The 22,342-nt window shown below is 39.6% G+C and overlaps 2 protein-coding genes across 2 annotated transcripts in view; one reads left to right on the forward strand and one right to left on the reverse strand.

Moving 5' to 3' along the window:
• C15H17orf58 (chromosome 15 C17orf58 homolog) overlaps window positions 1–2,220 on the forward strand; it is a 4,858-nt gene extending 2,638 nt beyond the window's left edge. Inside the window, exons 3-5 of the mRNA XM_021678417.2 lie at window positions 16–199; window positions 451–642; window positions 1,272–2,220. Of these exons, the coding sequence (XP_021534092.2) occupies window positions 16–199; window positions 451–642; window positions 1,272–1,462 (567 nt within the window). The 3' untranslated portion in view covers window positions 1,463–2,220. The remainder of the gene's footprint in view (window positions 1–15; window positions 200–450; window positions 643–1,271) is intronic.
• A 4,369-nt stretch (window positions 2,221–6,589) lies between these two features.
• Window positions 6,590–22,342, reverse strand: part of BPTF (bromodomain PHD finger transcription factor) — a 147,408-nt gene continuing 131,655 nt past the window's right edge. The window contains exons 27-30 of the mRNA XM_044921887.1: window positions 19,766–19,958; window positions 18,807–18,891; window positions 12,975–13,161; window positions 6,590–7,504 (exon numbers count right to left, since the gene is read on the reverse strand). Of these exons, the coding sequence (XP_044777822.1) occupies window positions 7,468–7,504; window positions 12,975–13,161; window positions 18,807–18,891; window positions 19,766–19,958 (502 nt within the window). The 3' untranslated portion in view covers window positions 6,590–7,467. The remainder of the gene's footprint in view (window positions 7,505–12,974; window positions 13,162–18,806; window positions 18,892–19,765; window positions 19,959–22,342) is intronic.

The following is a 22,342-nucleotide window of genomic DNA, read 5'->3' on the forward strand; positions in this document are numbered from 1 at the left end:
GCGCGCGCCGCCGAGACTCCCGCCGGCCCCGCCCACCCCAACCGGCCGCGCGCCGCCGCACCGCCCCCCGGGCCCGCGCCCGCGCCTCCGCCGCGTCTCAGCCCGCCGCAGAGGGACGCGGAGCCCGGCGCCGAGCCCTGCGCGCGCGTCTGCAGGGTGGACCTGGACGAGCGCGAGTCCTACTGCGCGAGCGAATTCGGTGAGCTCCGCCCCGCAGCTCCTCCCGGGCCCGGGCTGCAGAGCCCAGGCCGCGAGGCGAGCCTTTCCGAGCCCAGAGCGCCGGGCTGTGCTCGCGGACTCCCCTAGGGCAGACCCTGAAGAAACCCACTCACTTGATCCTGCAGTCCCCAGGCCCATGTGGACTATTTCGTGATGTGTGCAAAACTCACTGGGGAAAGAGAGGAAATGAGCGTTATGCATTTCTCCAAACTCTTTGTTTTTTGAAAGCAGCAGTGAACGGAATCGTGCATGACGTGGACGTGCTCGGCACAGGGATCCGGCTGGTGACTCTGCTGGTGGACCGGGATGGGCTGTACAAGATGAACCGCCTGTACATCACTCCGGACGGGTTTTTCTTCCGAGTCCACATATTAGCCCTAGACTCCTCCAGCTGCAATAAGCCATGTCCAGAATTTAAACCTGGTATTGAAACTGATCTCACCACTTTATATACGGACTTTATGCCACCACTTGTAACTTGGATGCCATAGCCCCGTCTGTTACCCCAGTACCGTTTTTTTGGGGGGGAGGAGTAGTCTACAATGAATAGAATTTAGACGACAGGTATTATTTCTCCCACTCCGATTTACGCTCCATCAGCCTCCCGGTGCCTCTGGTTAAAGGTGGGAACAGCATTGACACAAAGCGGGCCCTCAGATATTTGTTGATAAGTGGAGTGAGCGACGAAACAAGGTTGCTAGAGGGACACAGAAGAGGCTTTTAGAAAAAGTTTAGCATGGCCTTTTTTTGGAGGGGGGTAAATACCCGCTCCCACATCTTTCTAGAGGTGTGCTCTGGAAAATCCTCCTGATATATTGTGAGTAGAACCTTTGCTCTGTGATGTTGGCTGGTTACAGGTTGATAATCTGGTTATCTTCAGAAGGTCACTAGACTGTTTCCACCGTTGGTTTGACGGTGCAATGTCTGAGATTTAACATGTGCAGCAAGATAATAGATTCAAGCTTAGGCATCCTTGCCGGCCTCGCATTTTCTTACTGTTTCTTGGCATTTAAAAGACACTACGAATTTACATTTTGGTTACTTTTTTTCAGGCAGCAGGTATATTGTGATGGGCCACATCTACCATAAGAGACGGCAGCTCCCTACAGCTCTGCTCCAGGTCCTGCGGGGACGGCTCCGACCAGGAGATGGACTGCTCAGGAGCCCCAGTAGCTATGTGAAGAGATTTAACCGAAAAAGGGATGGGCAAGTTCAAAGTGCAATTCACACCCAGTGCGTTTGAAATATACTACCCTTGCACTGCTGGATTGTAAGAGACTTGTTGCATTCAGCAACGAGACAGGACAGGTCTGTCTTCACGGAATGGGGTCTTCCTGTGGAGTAGGGCACACAGCTCCTTCTGGAACTGACTGTGTAGTTCCAACTCTAATGTCGAAGTTGCCACTTTATTTGCAAAATGCCTCTTCAGTGGTATGCTTCTGAGCTCCCTGGCAAAGTTATTCACACAGCTCAGATAACTGACCTGTCCAGTTAGCAGATCACTGCTTCATGGGGTTTATTTTTAATTATTTTAATTTAAATACATTCTTCAGTAGAAATAGTTCACACACACACACACACAAAATTTCCTTGATTTTAAATATACAACTCTGAATAGGTTATATCACATATCAAACCAAGTTTCATACTAAAACCATCACATTTTAAATTCTGTACAGAACAGTGCACTAGTCAAGACATTGTATGAAATGTCATTTAGATCAAACACTAGGGTCAGAACTCAAGACAAGTATTACAGTTTTACACTTAAAAGAGTACTAACGGGCTTAATTCGAGCAAAATATTATTCGAACAAGTGTTCCTGATGTACCAAAATGTAAGAAATAGTATATTTTTCGCCTCCCTGCTCCTAAAAACATACGTTTTGTGCCAAACTGGCAACTATCTCATTGCTAAACATACTCTGGGTGTATCTGATGTCATTTTTCTATTAAGACCAAGTATCGTGTTTGTGTTCGTAAAGTAGTAAATCTTGCCTTGAAATCAGATCTTGGATGCACCTGGTTTTTTTAGCCTCACCGAGCCCTAAAGGTTTGGGAAAAAACCTTTCTCAAACTTACTCCAAAAACCCTGGAACCAATATTCAATGACAGCTTGCAAGTATGTGAATTTTAAACATGTTTTCAGTTGCTTTGGAAAAGGTTTAATCATTAGCTGAATTTAATATTGATTTTATACTTGAATCCACAAAGACATTAACAGTTTTTTAGAAGACCAAGCTGTGTATCAGTTAATTTGAAACACGTGAATAGAGACACAGATCATCCACAGTTGAAGATTACTGCCTAAGGAAAGATGAACAGGAACTGTACCACGGAGGAAAAAAACCAGCCTATTCTGGTCTCAGAGGAGAGGCACTCAGGGAGCTCAAGATGTGTCTTTAGGTAGTCTTTAACGGCCATACAGAACAGGAGCACAATACACCTAAAGGATGTTTAGGACAGGACAGTCGAGCATCCACAAGAAGCTAGTAGCAGTAACATTAAGACGTAACATCTGATTGTGATGGGCGATACTCTTACCTTATTTGTCCCAGACGGGGCAAAGAGATAAAATAACATTTGAGAGCTTCTGACTGTTCTGTGGTAAAGCATTACTGAGGGATTTTTAGAGAATTTTCCAAAAACGAGTCTTGCCCAAACTTACTAAAAATCATGCTAGAATTGCTTCTTGGGAATGAATCAACTGCATTAATTATAACGCAAACTATTGGCAGGAGAGTAAGCAGAGATTGAAGAGCTTCTGGCTTTTTTTTTTTTAGGATAAACATTAACTGAGATATAAATAGCACCAGTCACAAAAACCAAAGCTGAATTTTTAAATGTGAAAAGACTAAGTGGTGATATTGAATAACACGGTGAAGAAAACTGCAAAATGGCCAGATAAACTATTGGCTGGTCGCCAGTTAGAGCGTGAAGGGAAGAGTTAAATCGCTTTTCCGTAAGCCCGAGGGTGAGGGTTTGATGAGACCACTTTGACGATACTCCGTTTCTGAGGAGCTGCGGAATCACACGGACAGAATCCTGTGATGGGCCAGACAGCTGGAGGTTGTACGGTGAGTGCGTACACACGGGCAGACACAAGCAGGCCAGCTTTTTAGAAGCTGCCCCATCAGAGTTATGGCCATCATTCAAGACCAGGTGGAAAGGAGAGACAGGTGAGGCTCAAAAGAGGCAGAACAGGGGTGCGCGAGGGGTGTGTACACAGGAGGCAGCAATAACCCCGGGTTAGGCAAAAAAGGTTAAGAAGAATCTCATTTTCAATATTCAGTCAGTACCTTGGATACAATCTTTTAATTTTATGGAAAATTTTAAGTAGCCAATTCATTGTAGTTCCTAATCCTTTTGTCCTACTGAAGGATTTTTCTTAGCACGTGGATTTGTGCTGGTGTAATAGTCCCTCATCAGTAAAATACTCCACTGCCTTCAAGAGGAACTCAGCAGCATCCCTCCTTTGAATTAAGCTGCTAGAACTCAAGAAAAAAAAGTACTCGTCTTGCTTTTAGGTCTATACAAAATATATACCTTTATTTGGTACTAACTTTTAAGTTTTTAAAGATATCACTTGACACTGTTTATATTTCCCTTCAATCATTTTTAAAAAAGATTTTATTTGACAGAGAGACAGCGAGAGAGGGAACACAAGCAGGGGGAGTGGTAGAGGGAGAAGCAGGCTTCCCGTGGAGCAGGGAGCCCAATATGGAGCTCGATCCCAGGGTCCTGGGATCGAGCCCCACATCGGGCTCCCGGCTCAGCGGGGAGCCTGCTTCTCCCTCTGACTCTCTCCCCTCTCATGCTGTTTCTCGCTCGCTCTCTAAAAAATATAAATAAAAAAATCTTAAAAAAAAAAAAAAAGAAATGTCTTTTTTGGTAGCTTACGCAAAGTATCCAGAAGTAACCTCAGAATATTTCAGATTATTAAAAATACTTCTGGGGCGCCTGGGTGGCTCAGTCGTTAGGTGTCTGCCTTCGGCTCAGGTCATGATCCCAGGGTTCTGGGATCGAGCCCCGCATCGGGCTCCCTGCTCAGCGGGAAGCCTGCTTCTCCCTCTGTCCTTCCCCCTGCTTATTCTCTCTCTCTCAAATAAATGAATAAAAATCTTGAAAAAAATAAATAAAAATACTTCTCAGCTGGCTCTTTCCCCCCAAGCACTCACAAGACACTGCTCTGTCCATGAGATAGCACCATTCTCCACTTTCGGGATGAGAAACTGGAGGCTTCCAAAGGAACAGCCTCAAATCACAAAGAGTGGGAGCTAGGATAACTGCGCAGCTGTCTAGTTCAGCCCGTCCGTCCGTGCACGTTTTAAAAAGGTCACCACCAGGCTGGCTCTCTAATCTCAGAAACACACAACAGATGAATACAAATAGGGAAAGAACCTCAATTTACAGATTCTGGGAAGGTAGATTATAAAAAACAGCAAATCTCAGGGTCTCTAACACTCCAGGCCATTTGAAATATAAAGAGACAATTGCTTTACTTTGGAAAAGATCTCTGAAAGTTGACAATTTTTTTTTTTTAACCTACTGCAGGACATTAACTAAAATACAAATCCTGCAGACTCTGGATGGGAGAAAAAAGCCTTACCGATATTATGAAAACGCTTCTTATGAAAGGTTTTCAAGGATTGTGAACTTCGCAGATGAAATGTTAACAAGCACCGATAATACTTTGTCAAGGAAATCTGATGCGAAGTACATGTATCTACAAGTCTAAAGACTGGATAGAAAAATCCTAACCGCATATCACAAATGTGCATTCTACTACTTGGATTACTCAAAGCAAAATAGCTGTGATATGTATATCTTATTGACTAGCAGGAGCTTGTCAAAGAATACTCATAGAAAAGCAGCTTTTGAAACTCATTATGTGTTATAAGAATGTTTTTCAAAAATTACTTCTGAAATAAGACTAAAGCTCTGTAGTTGATAAAACTATAAAATGTCTATACGGTGACAGAAATTGCAAAAGGCTTTATACTATTAAATACACATAGGAAATTAATTTCTTCCTGGGCTGAGGATTCCCATAAAATTTACCTTTTTTGGTACAATTTGGCAACGCCAATGGCTACAGAAAATATATCAACCAACCAAACCACTGTTTCGTTAGAAACTGCACCAAATCCAATGTCAAAACATTACTTTATTTTTCTAGGATGAAATGTCCTATTACGTACAAAAAGAATTGCTGTTTAGAATTTGCCACAATCTGTTAAAAACATAGCAATCTATTGCCTACAGGTAGGAAAGTTCTTGCCGCAACAAGTTTTAAATGATTAAGCCCATATATATCTGTATCTCTCTCTCTATATATGAATAAATAGTACAGAAATACTGTGACATGACGAGATGCAGAATGATTTTATAATTCATTAAAATGTAGGATTCTTGCATCAGCACAGTGCATACAATAGGTAACATTTTTTTAAAAGTAAAAGGACAAAATAACCTGTATTTGACTATTTCCATGTTAGTATTTTAAGCAAAATTTGTTCCCATGTTTTCATATTGAGCAATTAGTCTCTTTAAGTTTGTAAGCATAGGTTTGTAAGTGACATTTTTAGGTACAGAAAGGAATGGACTTCATGAGATAAAACTAGCCCAGAATAACCTGCACACCTGAGTCTGTGACGAGGAGGAACTGGGAACTGGAGCAACATCTTTCTTTTAAGAAACTAAGGTCCGGGAAAGGTTTTGCATAGCAGGGTGATATTAAACAGAAGGAAACTTTTTAAAAACATGATTTGACAAATTCCAGAAACTGGCAGGACAAAGCTAACACGAATTAGTGCAAAATCTAGTAAAATTTTTGCAAAGCTGCATAAACCAACTATGGCAGATCTTACAGAAGCTATTATTACAATGCGGTAGGTAATACAACGTGTAAGGTTAGAACACCGAAAGGAAAAACATGCAAAATACACCTTCTTCTGCTGTTTCCATTTTGCCCCTACTGCTTACACTACTTTTTCTTATGTGGGAAAAACCCCCAAACAACTCAACCAACAAAAAATACAAAATGGAGGAAGTAATTTAAAAAATGCCCTTCATAAAATATAAGCAGCTGTCTGTAACTGATAATTTGCCTGGTATTATATAATGTACAGATGAAGGCAAAATACCACATTACCCCTTAGTACGATCAACTGATGCAACAGGATTAGCAGCCCTGAAGGTTCTTCTTTGATGTGATGACAGTGGGCTGGGAATTACAAAATGAAGGGCCACTACTGTCTTCGGGAAACCCAGGTACAATTAAATTCTTCAGCCTGTTATTTACCTTGCAGCCCTCCCTTTCCCCTCAAAGGCTTACAGATAATCATTAGCGCACATTCAAAGACACCATCTGTGGGAGAAAAATGATCTCCATTTATTTTGTTTCATATACATCCATAGTTGAATTTTAATACAAAAAGAAAAAAATTAGAATCTGACAAATGTTTACAAACAAGATACCTTCAAATAGATTTTACTCAGTTTAGCCTGGTGCAGAGTAAATGACAAACTGTACTGTTATATTCAAGGCAACAGAGTCTGTAGTCCAGGACTACTTAGCCCAACCTTTATGCAAGCTTAATTTTTATCTACCATGAACAATAAACTCATTGTTGATTCCCAGTTGTGTGTGTATGTGTGTGTGCACATGTGTACATAGCAGCTCCTTTCATAGAAAGAAAAGACATCTAGAGGTCGTCTTGTACTTTTACCTACAGGAATCATGATAAGATACAGAATGGATTACATGTAACCGGGGCTGGATTTTATAAGAAAAAATAATTAGCTGACAAATGAGGGCAGCAATAAAAAAGCGTCTTTTTTGCAACAATAAATAAATACAGTCAAAAGTTTTCTGTGAGACTCTAAACCAGCTTCTTCACTGAAGAGCAGACGTGGCATTTCCATGGAGTTACACTTGACCCCATATTATCTTTTTTTTCTTGCTTTCTTTTTTCTTTTTTTTTCAATAAACAAAGTTTTCCCGCTTCTGCCACAATAGTAAAACCATTTGATCTTGACAAGATAATGGTGTCGTTGACTTTGCTTTTCCCTTGTCCGTTGGACAAAATTGGCCAAGAATATAATTGGACTGTTATGACCAATAAAAACGAAGTTTAGGTCAAGTCTTGTCAGGATAACCTGACTAAAAACATCTGGCTCCTTAATTTAAAATAGTTCAGACAACCAGATTCTTGCTGTGTTTTATGTTAGGTTAACACGCTGAACTTTAAGAAGCTGTAGACTGCAGTTTGTTGTTATGAGACCTACAGAATACAGAAAAAAGGGAACAATTAAGCACCCTTCATTTTTTAAAACAATGATGCTTTATGTGGATGCCAAGGTCGGTTTGTCTGGGGGAAGCAGCCATGTTCTTTCATTCACCCCTGGCAAGCAAATATATGAGAACGAGTAAGAAATTTTTAACCTAAAATAGAAATTTTCACTGTACACTGAAACATGATAGTTCACCGAAAAGGCCATTATTAAAATATATATATGTATATATATATATATTCATCTAATAAAGATTATACATTTTTAGCCAGAGGGACAGATAGAAACATTTACAGAAGCATTACCATTGTGGTAAAGACGTGTGTGTGTGTGCGTGTGTGTGCACGCTTATTTACATTGATTTGGGGGAATATGAAGAAAAACTTATATTAAAAAAAGAGAAATAGCAGTATTAAAAATCACATTTTTCTATTAAAGCCCAGAAAGTCTCCTTTCTAGTTTCACAGTTTTATTCACAACTTCCGTTAGTAAAACCAAATTACTATACAGTTACCAGGACTAAGTCAAAGTATGGTCTATTGCAATAGTGTATATAAATACAGTATTCCAGGAGTTTACAATTCTTAAATACATTGTTCAACATGGCTGCTAGAATAAACTGTTTACTACTATACATATATTTTTAACATTAAAAAATTATATTAACTAATATGAACTTTTGGGGGCAATTCTGAATTAGGTAATCACGTAGTACAATAAAAGAAAGAGTGACCCCAACATCCAGTTCTGATTCCAGTTAAAAATTCAGACTAAAGATATCAGAATCTGTAAGAAAAGAAAGAACATGGATGGTATAAATGATGAATTATAACAAAGTACAGTAATGAAAATAATGTGCAAACAATGCTGGAGATTATAAATTAAAAATGGGGAAAATATGGCAAAGGAAATACTGGAAACCCATAAATCAATCAAATTTCAGTGGCTACATATATGTCTCATTCTGCCTTAACCCTGGAAATCAACAAAAATTCCCTAAAATCTCAGTTCATTTCATTTCATAGAACTGAGCAAACTTCTCAATTTGCTGTGTTTCTTAATGAAAATGATGTAAAACTCAAATAAAATAAAAAGCTACAAGAAATAACTAGGTGGCAGGCTCTCCTAAGCAGCCCCTCTACTGTGCAGACCCAGCCCCTGGGCCTCCTCCTCTCCTTTCCCCAATTCCTTTGTTTTGTCACAGGCCCACAGACGCTCTCCTCTCCATCGCTCTCCTCTCCATCGGCAGCTGCTACCACCCCCACTCTGGGTTCGGCCCGCAAGCCTGGCAGCAGGGTGGGATTCAAATCCCCCAGCTTCCACCTCACAGTTACCACCAAAGGCTAAAGCCTTTCCAATTTAAAAAAAGCAATTTTAGAAATTTAATTGGAGGAAGAACTGCATGAGGTGCAAATGAAGCAGGGAGAGACTTAAAATGAGTTGTGGTCCTCTATCCTAATCTTTACCCCACCTGAAGTCCAGGCTCCCTAGGACAATTTACTTTGAACTTCAGTTCTTGGGTAGGTAGACTTCTTATACTGATACTTCTCGCTGTATCAACTTTGTATCGCTTCAGTCCTGTTCCGGCAAATGAGAACTAAGCAGCTCACATAACCATTTTCCTGCCTCCCTTCTTGAATCCAAGTTTTACTTCTAATTTTAAATTAAATCTTTCTGTGCTTTGTCTATAGGTTGATGCTAAAAGTTGAAAATCAATGTATTGTTTACATTATTAGGACTACGTAAATATTTTTCTCCTTGTCGCACCTACTCCTCGGCTAAGAGGGCATTCTTAACATTCCTATTCAACTTTGGTTTTCATGGAATCTTGAACTGCCTTTCATTTTTCTCTCTTACATTCTTAAGCTAATTATCTAATGTATGAATCATTTCTCCTCCCAGACACCTTCCTCTTAGGAGTGTTCCATTCTCCTGCTCCAGTTTGGACTGCTTGCTGGGTTGGCTTGCTGTACAAATGTCATCCTGGGTCAGAGGAATTCATATTGTTTTCTTGAGCCTCTTGTTTCTGGATCCAAGATGTTTGGTTTCCTTGATTTACTTCTTTAATTTGCTAGTGCGCATCTTAAAATAACTTGCTAAGAAAGGCTACATGGGAAGAAGTCCCTTTCTGAGTCCTTCCATGACTGAAGATGTATTTTTCTCCCCCTGCACTTGATTGTTTGGCTGGACAAAGAACTGTAGGCTGAAAATCATTTTTCTTCAGACTTTTAGATTTATTCCTTCAAAGTCTTCTAGCATTCCATGTTGTTACAGAAAAGTCTGATACCAGTCTAATTCTTGTTACTTTACAGGTTGTTTCACCTTCTTTAGAAACTCTGAGAAGAGCTTTTATCCTTGGTATCTGGGTATTTTACAGTGATTATATGCAGGATGGACTTTTTTCCCTTTGTCAAGCTGACTTACTATGTTTATCAACTATCCTCATCATTCCATACCCCACTCTTTCTCTTTACTCCACAAGAACGTAAGCTCCAAAGGGACTCAATATCTGACACACAGCAGGGTCTCAGTAACCATTTGCTGAATAAATGAATTTTGTTTTCCTTGGGTTTGAAGTCTTGTGCCTCTTCTCATCAGCTCAGGGAATTTTTTTCCTATGAGTCTTTTGATAATTTCTTCTCCTCAGTCTTCTCTATTCTTCCTTTCTGGAATTTCCATTAAGTGAATACTGGATATGCTACCGTGCCTTTTTTCCTTTCGTATTTTTTCATCTACTTGTCTTTTTGTTCTTCACATTGTGAAAGTCCTTGATTTTAACTTTCACTGCTTCTAGTAAGTTTAGGTTTTTTAGATTACTTTTCTAGCCACTCTTTCTGATTGTTCTTTATTCCTAAGATCTTTTTATTTATTTTTAAAAGATTGTATTTATTTATTTGACAGCGAGAGAGACAGCAAGAGAGGGAACACAAGCAGGGGGAATGGAAGAGGGAGAAGCAGGCTTCCCGTTGAGCAGGGAGCCCGATGTGGGGCTCGATCCCAGGACCCTGGGCTCATGGAAGGCAGACGCTTAACGACTGAGCCACCCAGGCGCCCCTATTCCTAATATCTTGTTAGTCATTTTGTAGATTCAAGATCTTCCTTTTTTAAGTAAACTCTACCCCCAATGTGGGGTTCGACCCCAAGATCAAGAATTGCAAGCTCTACCAACCGAGCCAGCCAGGCGCCCCTAGATTCAATTATCTTCTAAAATCTCTCTTAGGACATGATTTAGAGGCTTGCTTTTTTTTTTTTTTTTTTCCAAGTTCTCTTTTGTTTTCCCTGGAATCTATTCTTCTGCGATACCTTGACCTTTCTCTTTTACACTGCAAGCTTTCCTTACATATCTGGCCATCCCTGGCTGTCTGTTCACACTTAAGAAGAGTAAGTTAAAGGACTAGACAGGTGCCTGCAGAACCCTATGTATGTGTGTAGGCCTGACTGGCAGGTGTTGCCTCAGATCAGGGTTCCTCAATCTCAACACTATTGACATTTTGGGGTTGGATAATTCTTTGTTGTGGGGGGCTGTCTTGTGCATTGAGGATGTTTAGTACCATCTCTGACCTCTACCTATTAGATGCCAGCACTCTTTCCCACCTCTCAGTATGACAAACAAAAATGTCTGCAGGCACTGCTAAATATCCCGTGCGGGGTGTGGGTGTGGGCAAATTATCCCCATCGAGAGCCACAACTTTAGGGTGACAGGGCTGTGGACCAAACCAATCATCAGAGGTCAGGGGTCTTTACTCTGGGTCCAATTCTCTTTGGTCTACTTGAGCTCTCTGCAGACAGTTTATTCCATTTCTTCAGGGAAGAACCTTGTGTTTTTCCAGTTCTTTGGGCTTTCTACATAGGTCTACAGCCAGGTTAGGAATTTACAGATCTTCAGTTAACCCTTCTCTTGCCTTCTATTATATTTTGGAATCTCCGTGTTGGGAGGCCCTCAGTGGTTCTACTGGTCAGCAAGCTGTTACCTCTGCTGAGAAGCCCTCTAGGAGGAGTCTGGGCTATGGTGTCCCTGGCTGTGTCACCTCATCTTCTTTCATCTGCTTTCTGTATTTCAGAATCTGTTAAAATCTCATCAGCTAACTTTCACCATATTCTTTTCATATTCTGAGTTTATTCCTTTATTATTATTTTACTAGGGGCTTTACCATATTGAGTAAATCCTCTTCCACTTTAGGTTTTACAGCTAATGGGTTAACAGACAGGAGATGATACAAATCGGAAAGTTGTAGAGATTTTGAAAATCTCTTTGGTCTTGGTCTAGAGCCTGCCTACCTACCTGGTTTCCTTTCTTCCTTGCCTACACTTTTTGACTCCTGGTCTTGTTCCTTACCTTTAGTTTATGTAAAGCCTTTCTAAAACACAGTTCTTGATCTACCTTGCTGCAGAACAAGGAGAGAGACAACACCCTATGGACTGTCCTCAGAGGAAAATAACTAAGCCGAGCACTGATTCTTACACTTTGGTATGCAGAGTTCACTAGATAACAGAGATGCCCAGGTCCCAAATCAGCCAAGATCTACCCAATCTGCATATCTAGGGAGGATCAAGCATGCAGGTTGGTGGATGGGGGATGGTGAGTAGTGAATCTCAGGGGTAGAGAGTGGTGGCAGTTATCACAGGAAAGGAGAACAGGTTTTTATTGAAGGAAGAAAGTCATGGGCTTGAGAAGCGGGGACTGAGGTTCAGACACAAAAGGCAGAAGGCGCTACATCTGAATTATCAGGCCAAGTTGCTCAATGCTTCTACGTCACTGGAGGTTCATGGGAAAGGTCTGTGGACTTAAAGTCTAGTTTTGCCCACAGAAAAATATCCAGAGAAATAAAACATTTTATGATCTCAAAGATATAGCAAACATAAATTAAGGAGAAAGTACTTAAATCCCTCTTCCTGGTCTTTCCCTTACTCTACCCTATACAATAGTCATTTTTATGCTTTTGTAACCTCAATAAGGGCAAGAACTTGGTCTTACTACTACCTTTGTATAGGTGCCCCGTGGCATTTCTTAAAAAAAAAAAAAAAATATATATATATATTATATAGGTATATATAATATATATTTTATTAAGTAAATTCTATGCCCAATGTGGAGCTCAAACTCCTGACCCCGAGATCAAGAGTTGCATGCTCCACCGACTGAGCCAGTCAGGTGCCCCTGCCTGGCGGCATTTAAGACAGCACCTTACATTCTGTAAGCATCTGGTAAGTGCTTTTTTTATTTTAAAAAATAACTTTAATTTTGAGCAAATCACAAACTCAACAATTTCTCATTACTGAGTCTGTCTTCTGGTCCTTGGAGGTATGTCACCATGCTAGAGTCTTGATTTTTTTTTTCCTTAAAGATTCTTGATTTCAAGGTTCAAATTTACCATAAACAGCACTAGCTGATTCCCTAGACAAAGCAGTACAGAATTTGAGGAACTGGATTACTTTAAAACGCTGAACACGCATGCTCACCTGCTAGCCTTGAACCCTTTCAATTTCTGTACAAAGAAGGACTCAAGAACTTCTGCACACTGGTAAAAAGGCGAGTCACTCGGATTGTAGTAACGACAGTTATCAAAAATTTTGGTCATATCTGCCACAAATTCCGTCAGCTTTTCATAATATCGTCTTTGTACTCTTTCTTCCATGGTGGCAAGATCTTAAAAACACAAAATGTAAAACATTTTCAAAGCTTTAAGGCAGATCCAATGTGAATATTGCCCACAGTTCTGACTCACAAGAATATATATTTCCTGCCCAAGCAGTCCTGGAAACTAGTAATTCATGAAGAAAATAGGAGCACTTCTCCAAGTTTGTTTTTGACTGGGGGAGGCTAAAATACAAATCTTGCCTACTGTTACGAAGGTACTTTTACTTTCAGTTAACTACAGAGAAGAGCCCTTTATTCAGCTGGGTTGAAATAAAAGCAGCTTCACCAACACCATCAATACACATCTAAGTACATTTTTACATGCAAACAATTATGTATATATATTACATGTACAAAGAGGGAATCCAAAATTACAAACAAAAAATCTTTGTGGTTTTGTTATATCTGTGATACCTGTATTAGACTTTAATAAACATCATTTTTTCTTTATTCATTTTTATTGTTACCTTATATTGGTGACAAGTGATACTGACGTAACACTTAAGGTGGCAAGGACATAAAGTGTCTACTTAAAGGGAAAAATGTTAGCTGATATGGATAAAAATATTAGTACATTAATAGTACAGGTAGTATGCAGAAATGACTAAAATAATTCAGGTGGTACACAGGTAAGTGCTTTCAAATACACTGAACTAAATCTACCTGAAATAACCTTAGGTCCTAGGAGAAAGTTGTGTTTGAAGGAAAATTCCATATATGATTTTACATAAAAACCTGGGAGAGAAAAAGCTGGTGCTCTCAAGTCAATCTAGGATTGACAAACTCAGATAACACAATTCTAAGTGAAATCTCAATGATTATTTTAGAATTTGAGAAAATGATTTTTTAAATTTATTTATTTGAGAGAGAGAGAGAGAGGGAGTGCGCGCAAGTTGGGGGAGGGGCAGGAGGCAAGAGAATCTTCAAGCAGACTCCGTGCTGAGCAAGGAGCCCGACGCAGGGCTCAGTCTCACAGCCCTGAGATCATGACCTGAGCTGAAAGCAAGAGTCAGACGCTTAACTAGAGTGAAGTTAACAAGAGTCAGAGCCACCCAAGGGGCCCGAGAAAATTTTCAAGTCCAAGAATATCTAAGAGACATTTAAAAATAACATAGGAGAGAACTTAATCTATCAGGCATTAAACAAATCTTATAAAGCTGTGATAATGGCAAGTGTCGCACTGCAGGGATGACAAAGACAGTAATGGAACTGTACTCAACACAGGAACAGACCTAACTGTATTCAGTATAAGAAATTTATATATGTTGAGGATGTCGTTTCCAATGAGCAGCAGAAGAAAAAATTCATTAATAAACTGGGTTGAGGCAACTGCCTACATATCTGAAGAAAAAAATTCTACCTCACACTAATGCCAAAATAATTCTAGGTGGATTAAAATTTAAGGACAATGAAAACTATAAAATGTACTAGAAGATAACAACATTGTGAATGTAATTAATCACTGAACTGTGCATATTAAATAGTTGTTATATATATTTTAAAGATTTATTTATTTGAGAGAGGGAAAGAGAGAGAGCGTGAGCAGGGGGAGGGGCAGAGGGAGAGGAAGGAGGAGGAAGCAGCAACCCGCTGAGCATGGAGCCTGACACGGGGCTCGTTCTCACAACCCTGAGATCATGACCCAAAATCAAGAACTGGAGGCTTAACCAACTGAGCCACCCAGGCACCCCTGTTATATATATTTTAACACACGCACGCACGCACACATCTTCGATAGTTCCAGTTTATGCAGATAAGGGAAAAAACATCTGCAAACACGCTCCTAGCCCGATGAAATTTCAAGCAAGGCTTGGGCACATCTGCTGTGTGTAGTAGGTCCAGTAAGCTATACTGGAAAGAGTAAAAACTTAACACAGCACATCACTCTTGCATTTAAGTTCCGGGTACTTACTGCCTGGTTAATTTTAATAATGTATGTGAACAGTGCTTGGACATTTTGTGATGCCAACTTAATCAGATATCCGTTAAAAAGAAAATACTAGGGGAGCCACCTGAGTGGCACAGTCCGTTAAGTGTATGAATCTTGGTTTTGGCCCAGGTTGTAATCTCGGGGTTGTGGAGTAGAGTCCCGCATCAAGCTCTGTGCTTGGTGTTGAGTCCGCTTGAGATGCTCTCTCCCTCTCCCTGTCCCTCCTGCTTGTGTGCGTGCTCGCTCAGATAAATGAATTAATAAAAAAAAAAAGTACTAGGAGAACATATAAGTGAGTATTTATAAATCTGGGGAAGGGCAAAGGACTAAAGTATGACTCCAGAGGCAGAATTTATAATGATGAATAGATTTAAAACCAAAAGCATTAAAAATGATCATATGCTGGGGCACCTGAGTGGCTCAGTAGGTTAAGTGTTCAACTCTTGATTTCAGCTCCGGTCATAATTTCAGGGTTACTGGAATTGAGCCCCATGTTGGGCTCTGCACTCAGCACAGAGTCTGCTTGTCCCTCTCCCTCTGCTCCTCCCCCTGCTCGTGCACTCTATATCAAAAAAAAATCATATGCCAAAAAAAAAAAATCAGCAGAAAACTTTGTTTTGTTTTGAAGTAGACTCCACACTGATCTCATGACCCTGAGATCAAGACTTGAGCTGAAATCCAAAGTCCGATGCCCAACCAACTGAGCCACCTAGGTCCTTGGTATATAAAGAGCCCTTAAGGAACAGTGACAAAAATACGAATATCCCAAGAGAAAAATGGGCAAAATACATAAATAGGAAACTCACATAAAATGCAAACAATAAGGACACATCACTAGTTACTGAAGTCATGCAAAGCTAAAGAATCACTTTCTTTACCCAAATTAGCAGAAATTAAAAATAACACATCAACCTATTTTCAATGATCACCCCTCCAAGACAGAGCATGAGTGGCAGTACGTTTTATACTTTACACTCTGCACCTCTGTAACATCTGTACACCAAACGTATTATTTTGAAATAAATATTTTCAAAGAAACTATTTCCCCTCAAAAGTATAATACTCAGTGTTTTCAAGAGTCGAGAGGGAAGGATACGTATATACACTATCACTGGAAACTGATTCAATTTGCAGAAGTGCAATTTGAATATATTTATCAAAAGCCTAAAAAGTATATATATCCTTTGACCTAGAAATTCTAATTCTAGGAATTTCTCTGCAGAAAACAAACAAGTGCAGGCAGATGCATAAACAAAGATGTTCACAGAACTGTGTTACAGCAGCAAAAACTGCACACAAGTGAAAAACCCATTAATTGGGGGTGATTAAATAAATTATCTTAATGGCATACGATTAACAATGATGTAGGTCGATACCACATATTTTCACGTGGTATGAAAAATGTACTGACAAGTTTATAAAGTATGTTATAAAACATGGTCTATTCATATAACCCTATTTCTTATTTCTGTTCAAGAAAATTTATAAAAGCTGCTGATTTTGCTGGCTCCCTCATTCCCTGAAAAGAAACTACTATTTTCAATGTAGTCTCTATCTTTGTAGACCTCTTCTCTGCATTTCTAAATATATTTATGTGCCCTCAGAAAATACAGAATTGTTTGCTGCTTAAAACCTAGGTATTTTTCTGTAACTTTGATTCTTCTTTCAACAGTATGGCTTGGAGATCTGTATTATCTTTGTGTACGTATCTACTACATAAGAGGGATGTTTACACCTTGGTGGTATATAAAGAAGAAGGAAAAAAAGACCAGAAAACAATCCAGCTTTTTTTTTTTTTTTAAAGATTTTATTTATTTATTTGACAGATAGAGACACAGCGAGAGAGGGAACACAAGCAGAGCGAGTGGGAGAGGGAGAAGCAGGCTCCCCGCCAAGCAGGGAGCCCGATGTGGGGCTCGATCCCAGGACCCTGGGATCATGACCTGAGCCGAAGGCAGACGCTTAACCGACTGAGCCACCCAGGCGCCCCAACAATCCAGCTCTTCAAGAAAAGAATTTTGGTTAAATAAGTTAAGGTATATTCAATTCACAGACTACCGAAAGCCCTTAAAGTCACGTTATTGAAGGTTAACACAGGAACAGGTTTGTTAAACAGATGATTATATATATTTGTAAGTTTATTAATTTATTTTAGTAATCTCTACACCCAACGTGGGGCTCAAACTCACAACCCCGAGATCAGGAGTCGCATGTTGGGCGCCTGGGTGGCTCAGTCGTTAAGTGTCTGCCTTCGGCTCAGGTCATGATCCCGGGGTCCTGGGATCGAGCCCCACATCGGGCTCCCTGCTCTGTGGGAAACCTGCTTCTCCCTCTCCCACTCCCCTTGCTTGTGTTCCCTCTCTTGCTGTGTGTCTCTCTGTCAAATAAATAAATGAAATCTTAAAGAAAAAAAAAAGTCACGTGCTCCCCTGACTGAGCCAGCCAGGCGCCCCTCAAACAGATCATCATATGATATCATTTTTAACACACACACACAAGAACACACCAAAATGGGATTCAGTGAGGAAAAGATAAAGGTGCATTTTATCTTTTCTTACTTCTTTTATTTCCTAGATTTTCTAGAATTGTGTTATGTTTAAAAGCAGAATTATTTATCTAAATAAATATCCCTAGATACCTTCTCAAAAGAGATTATACAAATCTAAAATACATACATGGATTAGCTTCTTCTACTTTCAACATCAGAACAGAGGTAACTGGCTACTTGTTTATTTTTCAGATAGTTTTAACTAAGCCCTCAACTTATTTCCCCTTCACATTTTTCCCCCTTTGAAGTAGTGTCAAACACAAACCCTTCTCATTTTTTAAAATTGAGGTATAACTGACATACAACATTGTATCACTTTTAGGTGTACAACATAATTATCTGATATATGCATATACTGCAAAGTGATTACCCAGTAAGTTTAATTAACATGTATTACCAACAACATATAGTAAGAAAGTTTTTTTTTTTTTTGTGATGAGAACTTTTCAGGTAACTCTCTTAGCAACTTTCAAATATACAATAAAATCCTTCCCATTTAAAAAATGCTTAGCTGGCTTTTGAAATACTTCTTTCATCAGCTGGAGCTAATCCTTTCTTTGGCAATTTTGGAAGCTTTTATCTACGTTTTAATTTTTATAATTTCATTTGCAGATAAACAAGTTTTAACATAATCACCCGCAACTGTTCATCGTAATACAATCACCTGTGGCTGTTACTTATTACCATTTTTTCTGTTCTGGGAAATGAGGGCATATTCTCTTGGATCTCTACTGTAGGCCCATCAAATTTGCCTTCCTCCAAGAAAAGATGAGGAAAAGGTGGCAGGGAGTGAGGAGAGGCTCAGACAGATCCTGACCCGTGCACTGACTTCCATCTTTTACATAGCTGCAGAATACTCTGCTTACATATCATTTGATTCAGCTATTCCTTTACTGATGGCCACTGATTTCACTTCTGGTTTTTCTGGACTTATAAACAGTGCTGCGACGAACAACATACTTGTGCACACGTAAATCCTAAGAAATGAAATCGCTGGGTCCAAGAGAATGCAGATTTACATTTTAATACACACTCCCTATTTATCCCACAAGTTACCACAGTAATTTATTCTTCCACCAGCCCTGCTCAACATATCCTCACAATGTATCAGTTTCATGGATGACAAATATCTGCTGAGACATCTGAAAACACCCCATAGTCAACTCAAGTACCTACCCATAGGTTCCTTAATAACACCGTAATAATCTGGTGCATCATTAGGATCCACTGGTTCAAGGAAAGGCCAGGCCATCTTATGGGCCTATAATGGGGGCAGAAAACAACATTCCTGTCAGGTGGAAATACTAATTTCATTTAAGTTTCCCAACTGAGTTATTGTATCAATCAACCCTTAAACTCCAAAAGTCAGTTTTAAACCTGAGAGATGCAATTATTTTATACTTAGAGGAGTTTTGCTCTAGTCATAAATCATTTCAGGTGAGCATAATCTGTGCTAAGGGTTCTCGAAGGGTGGTCTGAGGACCTCGGCTTGGGGGGTGGGGGGCGGCACTAGCCTAGAAGTCAGAAACTTGTCCTCTCATCCCTACGTGACAACCTGCTACCTATACAGCTGGACTGGAACAGGTTCAAAGTGTGGGATGGTTCCCACTGCTAACGAGGGGGCAGGGACATGCTATTAAATAACGACACCCATATATTGAGACCACTATTCTCTTTTTAGGTCTTTTAAAAAGTTTTTATTTTCCTTCAAAGATTTTATTTTTAAGTAACCTCTACACCCAATGCGGGCTCAGACTCACAACCGCAAGATCAAGAGTCGCATGCTCTTCTGACTGAGCCAGCCGGGCACCCCCTCACTAGAATTTAATCAAACTGTTTTTCAATCTATAGTGGTGAGGTAAGCTTTTCTTTATAAATGAAATCTAGGTTAAAAAAGTGAGTCATTTAAAGACGGAGTGTTACATAAACAACAACTGCGCTCATGTATGGATATGGTTAACCTCATGATCTTGGCATGTGAAAGACTGAAGTCTGGAGGACTTCACTAGACTAGCTGGGAGTCAGGAAATAATCACAGACTCTGAGACTGGAAGGTTCAAACCCTACAAACGTTTTCTCCAAAGTCACGCTGGTTGACTTCCTCTTCAAACGCTGCACACAGAGCGGTTTCTCACCTGTAAAGAACGAAGCACCCTTTTTAAGCCCTCATAATCTTTCTCTGTTAGCGGCGTGAGCACTGTCATGGCATCCTCTGTCGACTGGCACTGTGGACAGACATACTCGTCAATGAGCTCTGCCTCACTTTGCAAGATGCCAACGCAGCGCCCATGGTACCAATTCTGACACCGATCACAGCCAATATAAAATCTGCAAGATCCGAAATGGAAATGTGAGTTCAAAACAGATGGGATCACATTATTTATAATTTACTTTTAAAAATACTAAAACATGCACCTGAAAAGATTCTAACTCTGGGTATAAAATAGTTTTGGTATTACAACTGTTTTAATACTTTCGCAGATCAACATTCAACTGTGTTAGTGTTTCTGATGTTAAGAACAAGCATTAAAAGTTTATCAAGAACACTATGTAATATTGGAGAATATTATGCAAAATATTTAATTGACTTTAAAGCTCAAAACAAAATAAACCAAAAATCTTTCAACCAGTACTGTATCAAATGGGAAGCTGGTATTGGCCACCCAACCAGGAGTTCAAAATCCTATAAGCTAATAACAGTCTCAGAACTTATACCCAAATTAGTGTTTTTTTCTAACCTACAATAAAGCACCATTTCAAACACTGATAAAGTCCAAACAAGTCAGGCTATTTTAATCTCATTAATTTCTATGTTACATATTGAAGAATCAAGTCTACCATTAAACCATATTTTTTCCCCAATGCATCTCAAACATTCACTATGAAGCAACATAAATTTTGAAGGGGAGGTAAAGAGGGGAAAAAAGAGGAAAAAAAACTGGAAAGGAATTTGTAATGTAAGTGTATAATATATGCAGAAAAAGATCTTGCTTTTTATTTTAAAATAAATAAGTAACCAGTCAGAGCAATTTGGCTTCCTAAATTATTAAATATGATGCTCTTATCAGAACTCACTGTGACTCATCATAAGGTGTTCTGCAGATACAGTACAATTCCTCACTGCTGCCCTCTTGTGCCCGTTTACAATCATTACAGATGTACACATCCATTTTCTTAGCCTCCTTTTCTGTGATGCCAACACATTCTCCATGATACCAGTTAGTACAAAGATCACAGCCAATATAGAACCTAAAAGTATTCACAATGAAAATGACAATGTAATTGTCATTTTGAGCTGCATGATACTTAAATCTGTCTTCCCTGTCCTGATTCACTTTCTTACAGGATTACTTTCTGCAATGAGTCAGCTAAACATCCTGCATCCGACCGTTCTATCCCTGGCAAACTACAGCATCTGACACTGTATCAAGTGTAGAAACATAAAATCACTCACATCAATTTCAACAAATACACTGTTTAGTGAAATATGGGTCTTTAAAAACATACTGGAATTTGAAAAAATAAACAACACACTGATGGTAATGTCTCCCTCTTAATGAATGTGTGTAAAACTGTAACAGGCACAAAACCAAAGCCAAAGAATCAATGACTTACATCTGTCAAACCTATGCCACAAATTCAGGGCTATTTCTTAGATAGGTTTGAAAATGTATCTCACAGTTTAAATTTGAAAACAAAGCAAAGCGCAAACACCAAGGAGAAGTTACACTACAAGGAACATGCAGGTCAGCCAGGTGTAGAAGATAAATGGTCAAAATATGATATGAAGAAGAAATCTAAGAAAGATACATGGGGTAATTCAATTTCTACTAAGTTTTCTAAATTAACATGGGAATTTAATCCAATTGTAACAGATTATGACATGGGCCAGTTTTTCAATGTAGTGTATGTGACAACGTGGAGAGTGACCAGGTTAATTACCTGATAAGGAACGGCTTCAACTCAAACCAGGGGTAAATACAGTATGGAGTGTGATATAATAATAGGTAGCCAAAACCTCAAGAGGTTCCACGGTAACTGGTGAGCTGGGGCTGTGTGAGTGTGTAACGGAGGGCAATCACACTCAGTCAACCCTCTAGGCTTTTGTAATATAAGATCCCAAATGACAGAATGAATGAAAAGCATCTCTACGACAAACACAGAGTGTATCTAAAAGTGCTGACAGGAGCTATATAGGAATGCCATGTAAAAATCATAGCAGGAATTAGCGTGAATCACAAGGGATCCGACTGACCTTGCTGATAGGATTCTACCAAAGTATTTCTCGGCATAGTAACCTGGAGAAATGGAAGTAGTCCTCAAACTAACCTGCCATATGAATGTAAAGGAATAATACATGATTGTGTAGTTCATCCTATTCACGTTAATTTTTTTCTTTTGAATTAAGACTCCTGCATGATTTTCACTGCCACATGTGGGGGCTGGGCCTTCAAGGTGTTTCTGCATGTTGACTTCACCCAGATGGCGGGCTATGTGTTCTGGAAGTAAGCTCAGGACTTGAATTTCAAGTTTTAGTCACTCTCACTAGGTTTCCAAACCAGCCTAGTAGGGTACAAGAGATCACAAAATACTCCTAAAAAACACTTACTCATCCCAACTAGAACAGGGAGTGAATGAACCTGGTACACTGAAGTTTTAATAACAACAAACTGAAAAATATGAAATACCCACAAGATAATGAGGTGATCGCA

This window comes from Neomonachus schauinslandi, chromosome 15, assembly GCF_002201575.2.
Source record: "Neomonachus schauinslandi chromosome 15, ASM220157v2, whole genome shotgun sequence".
Taxonomy (NCBI): Eukaryota; Metazoa; Chordata; class Mammalia; order Carnivora; family Phocidae; genus Neomonachus; species Neomonachus schauinslandi.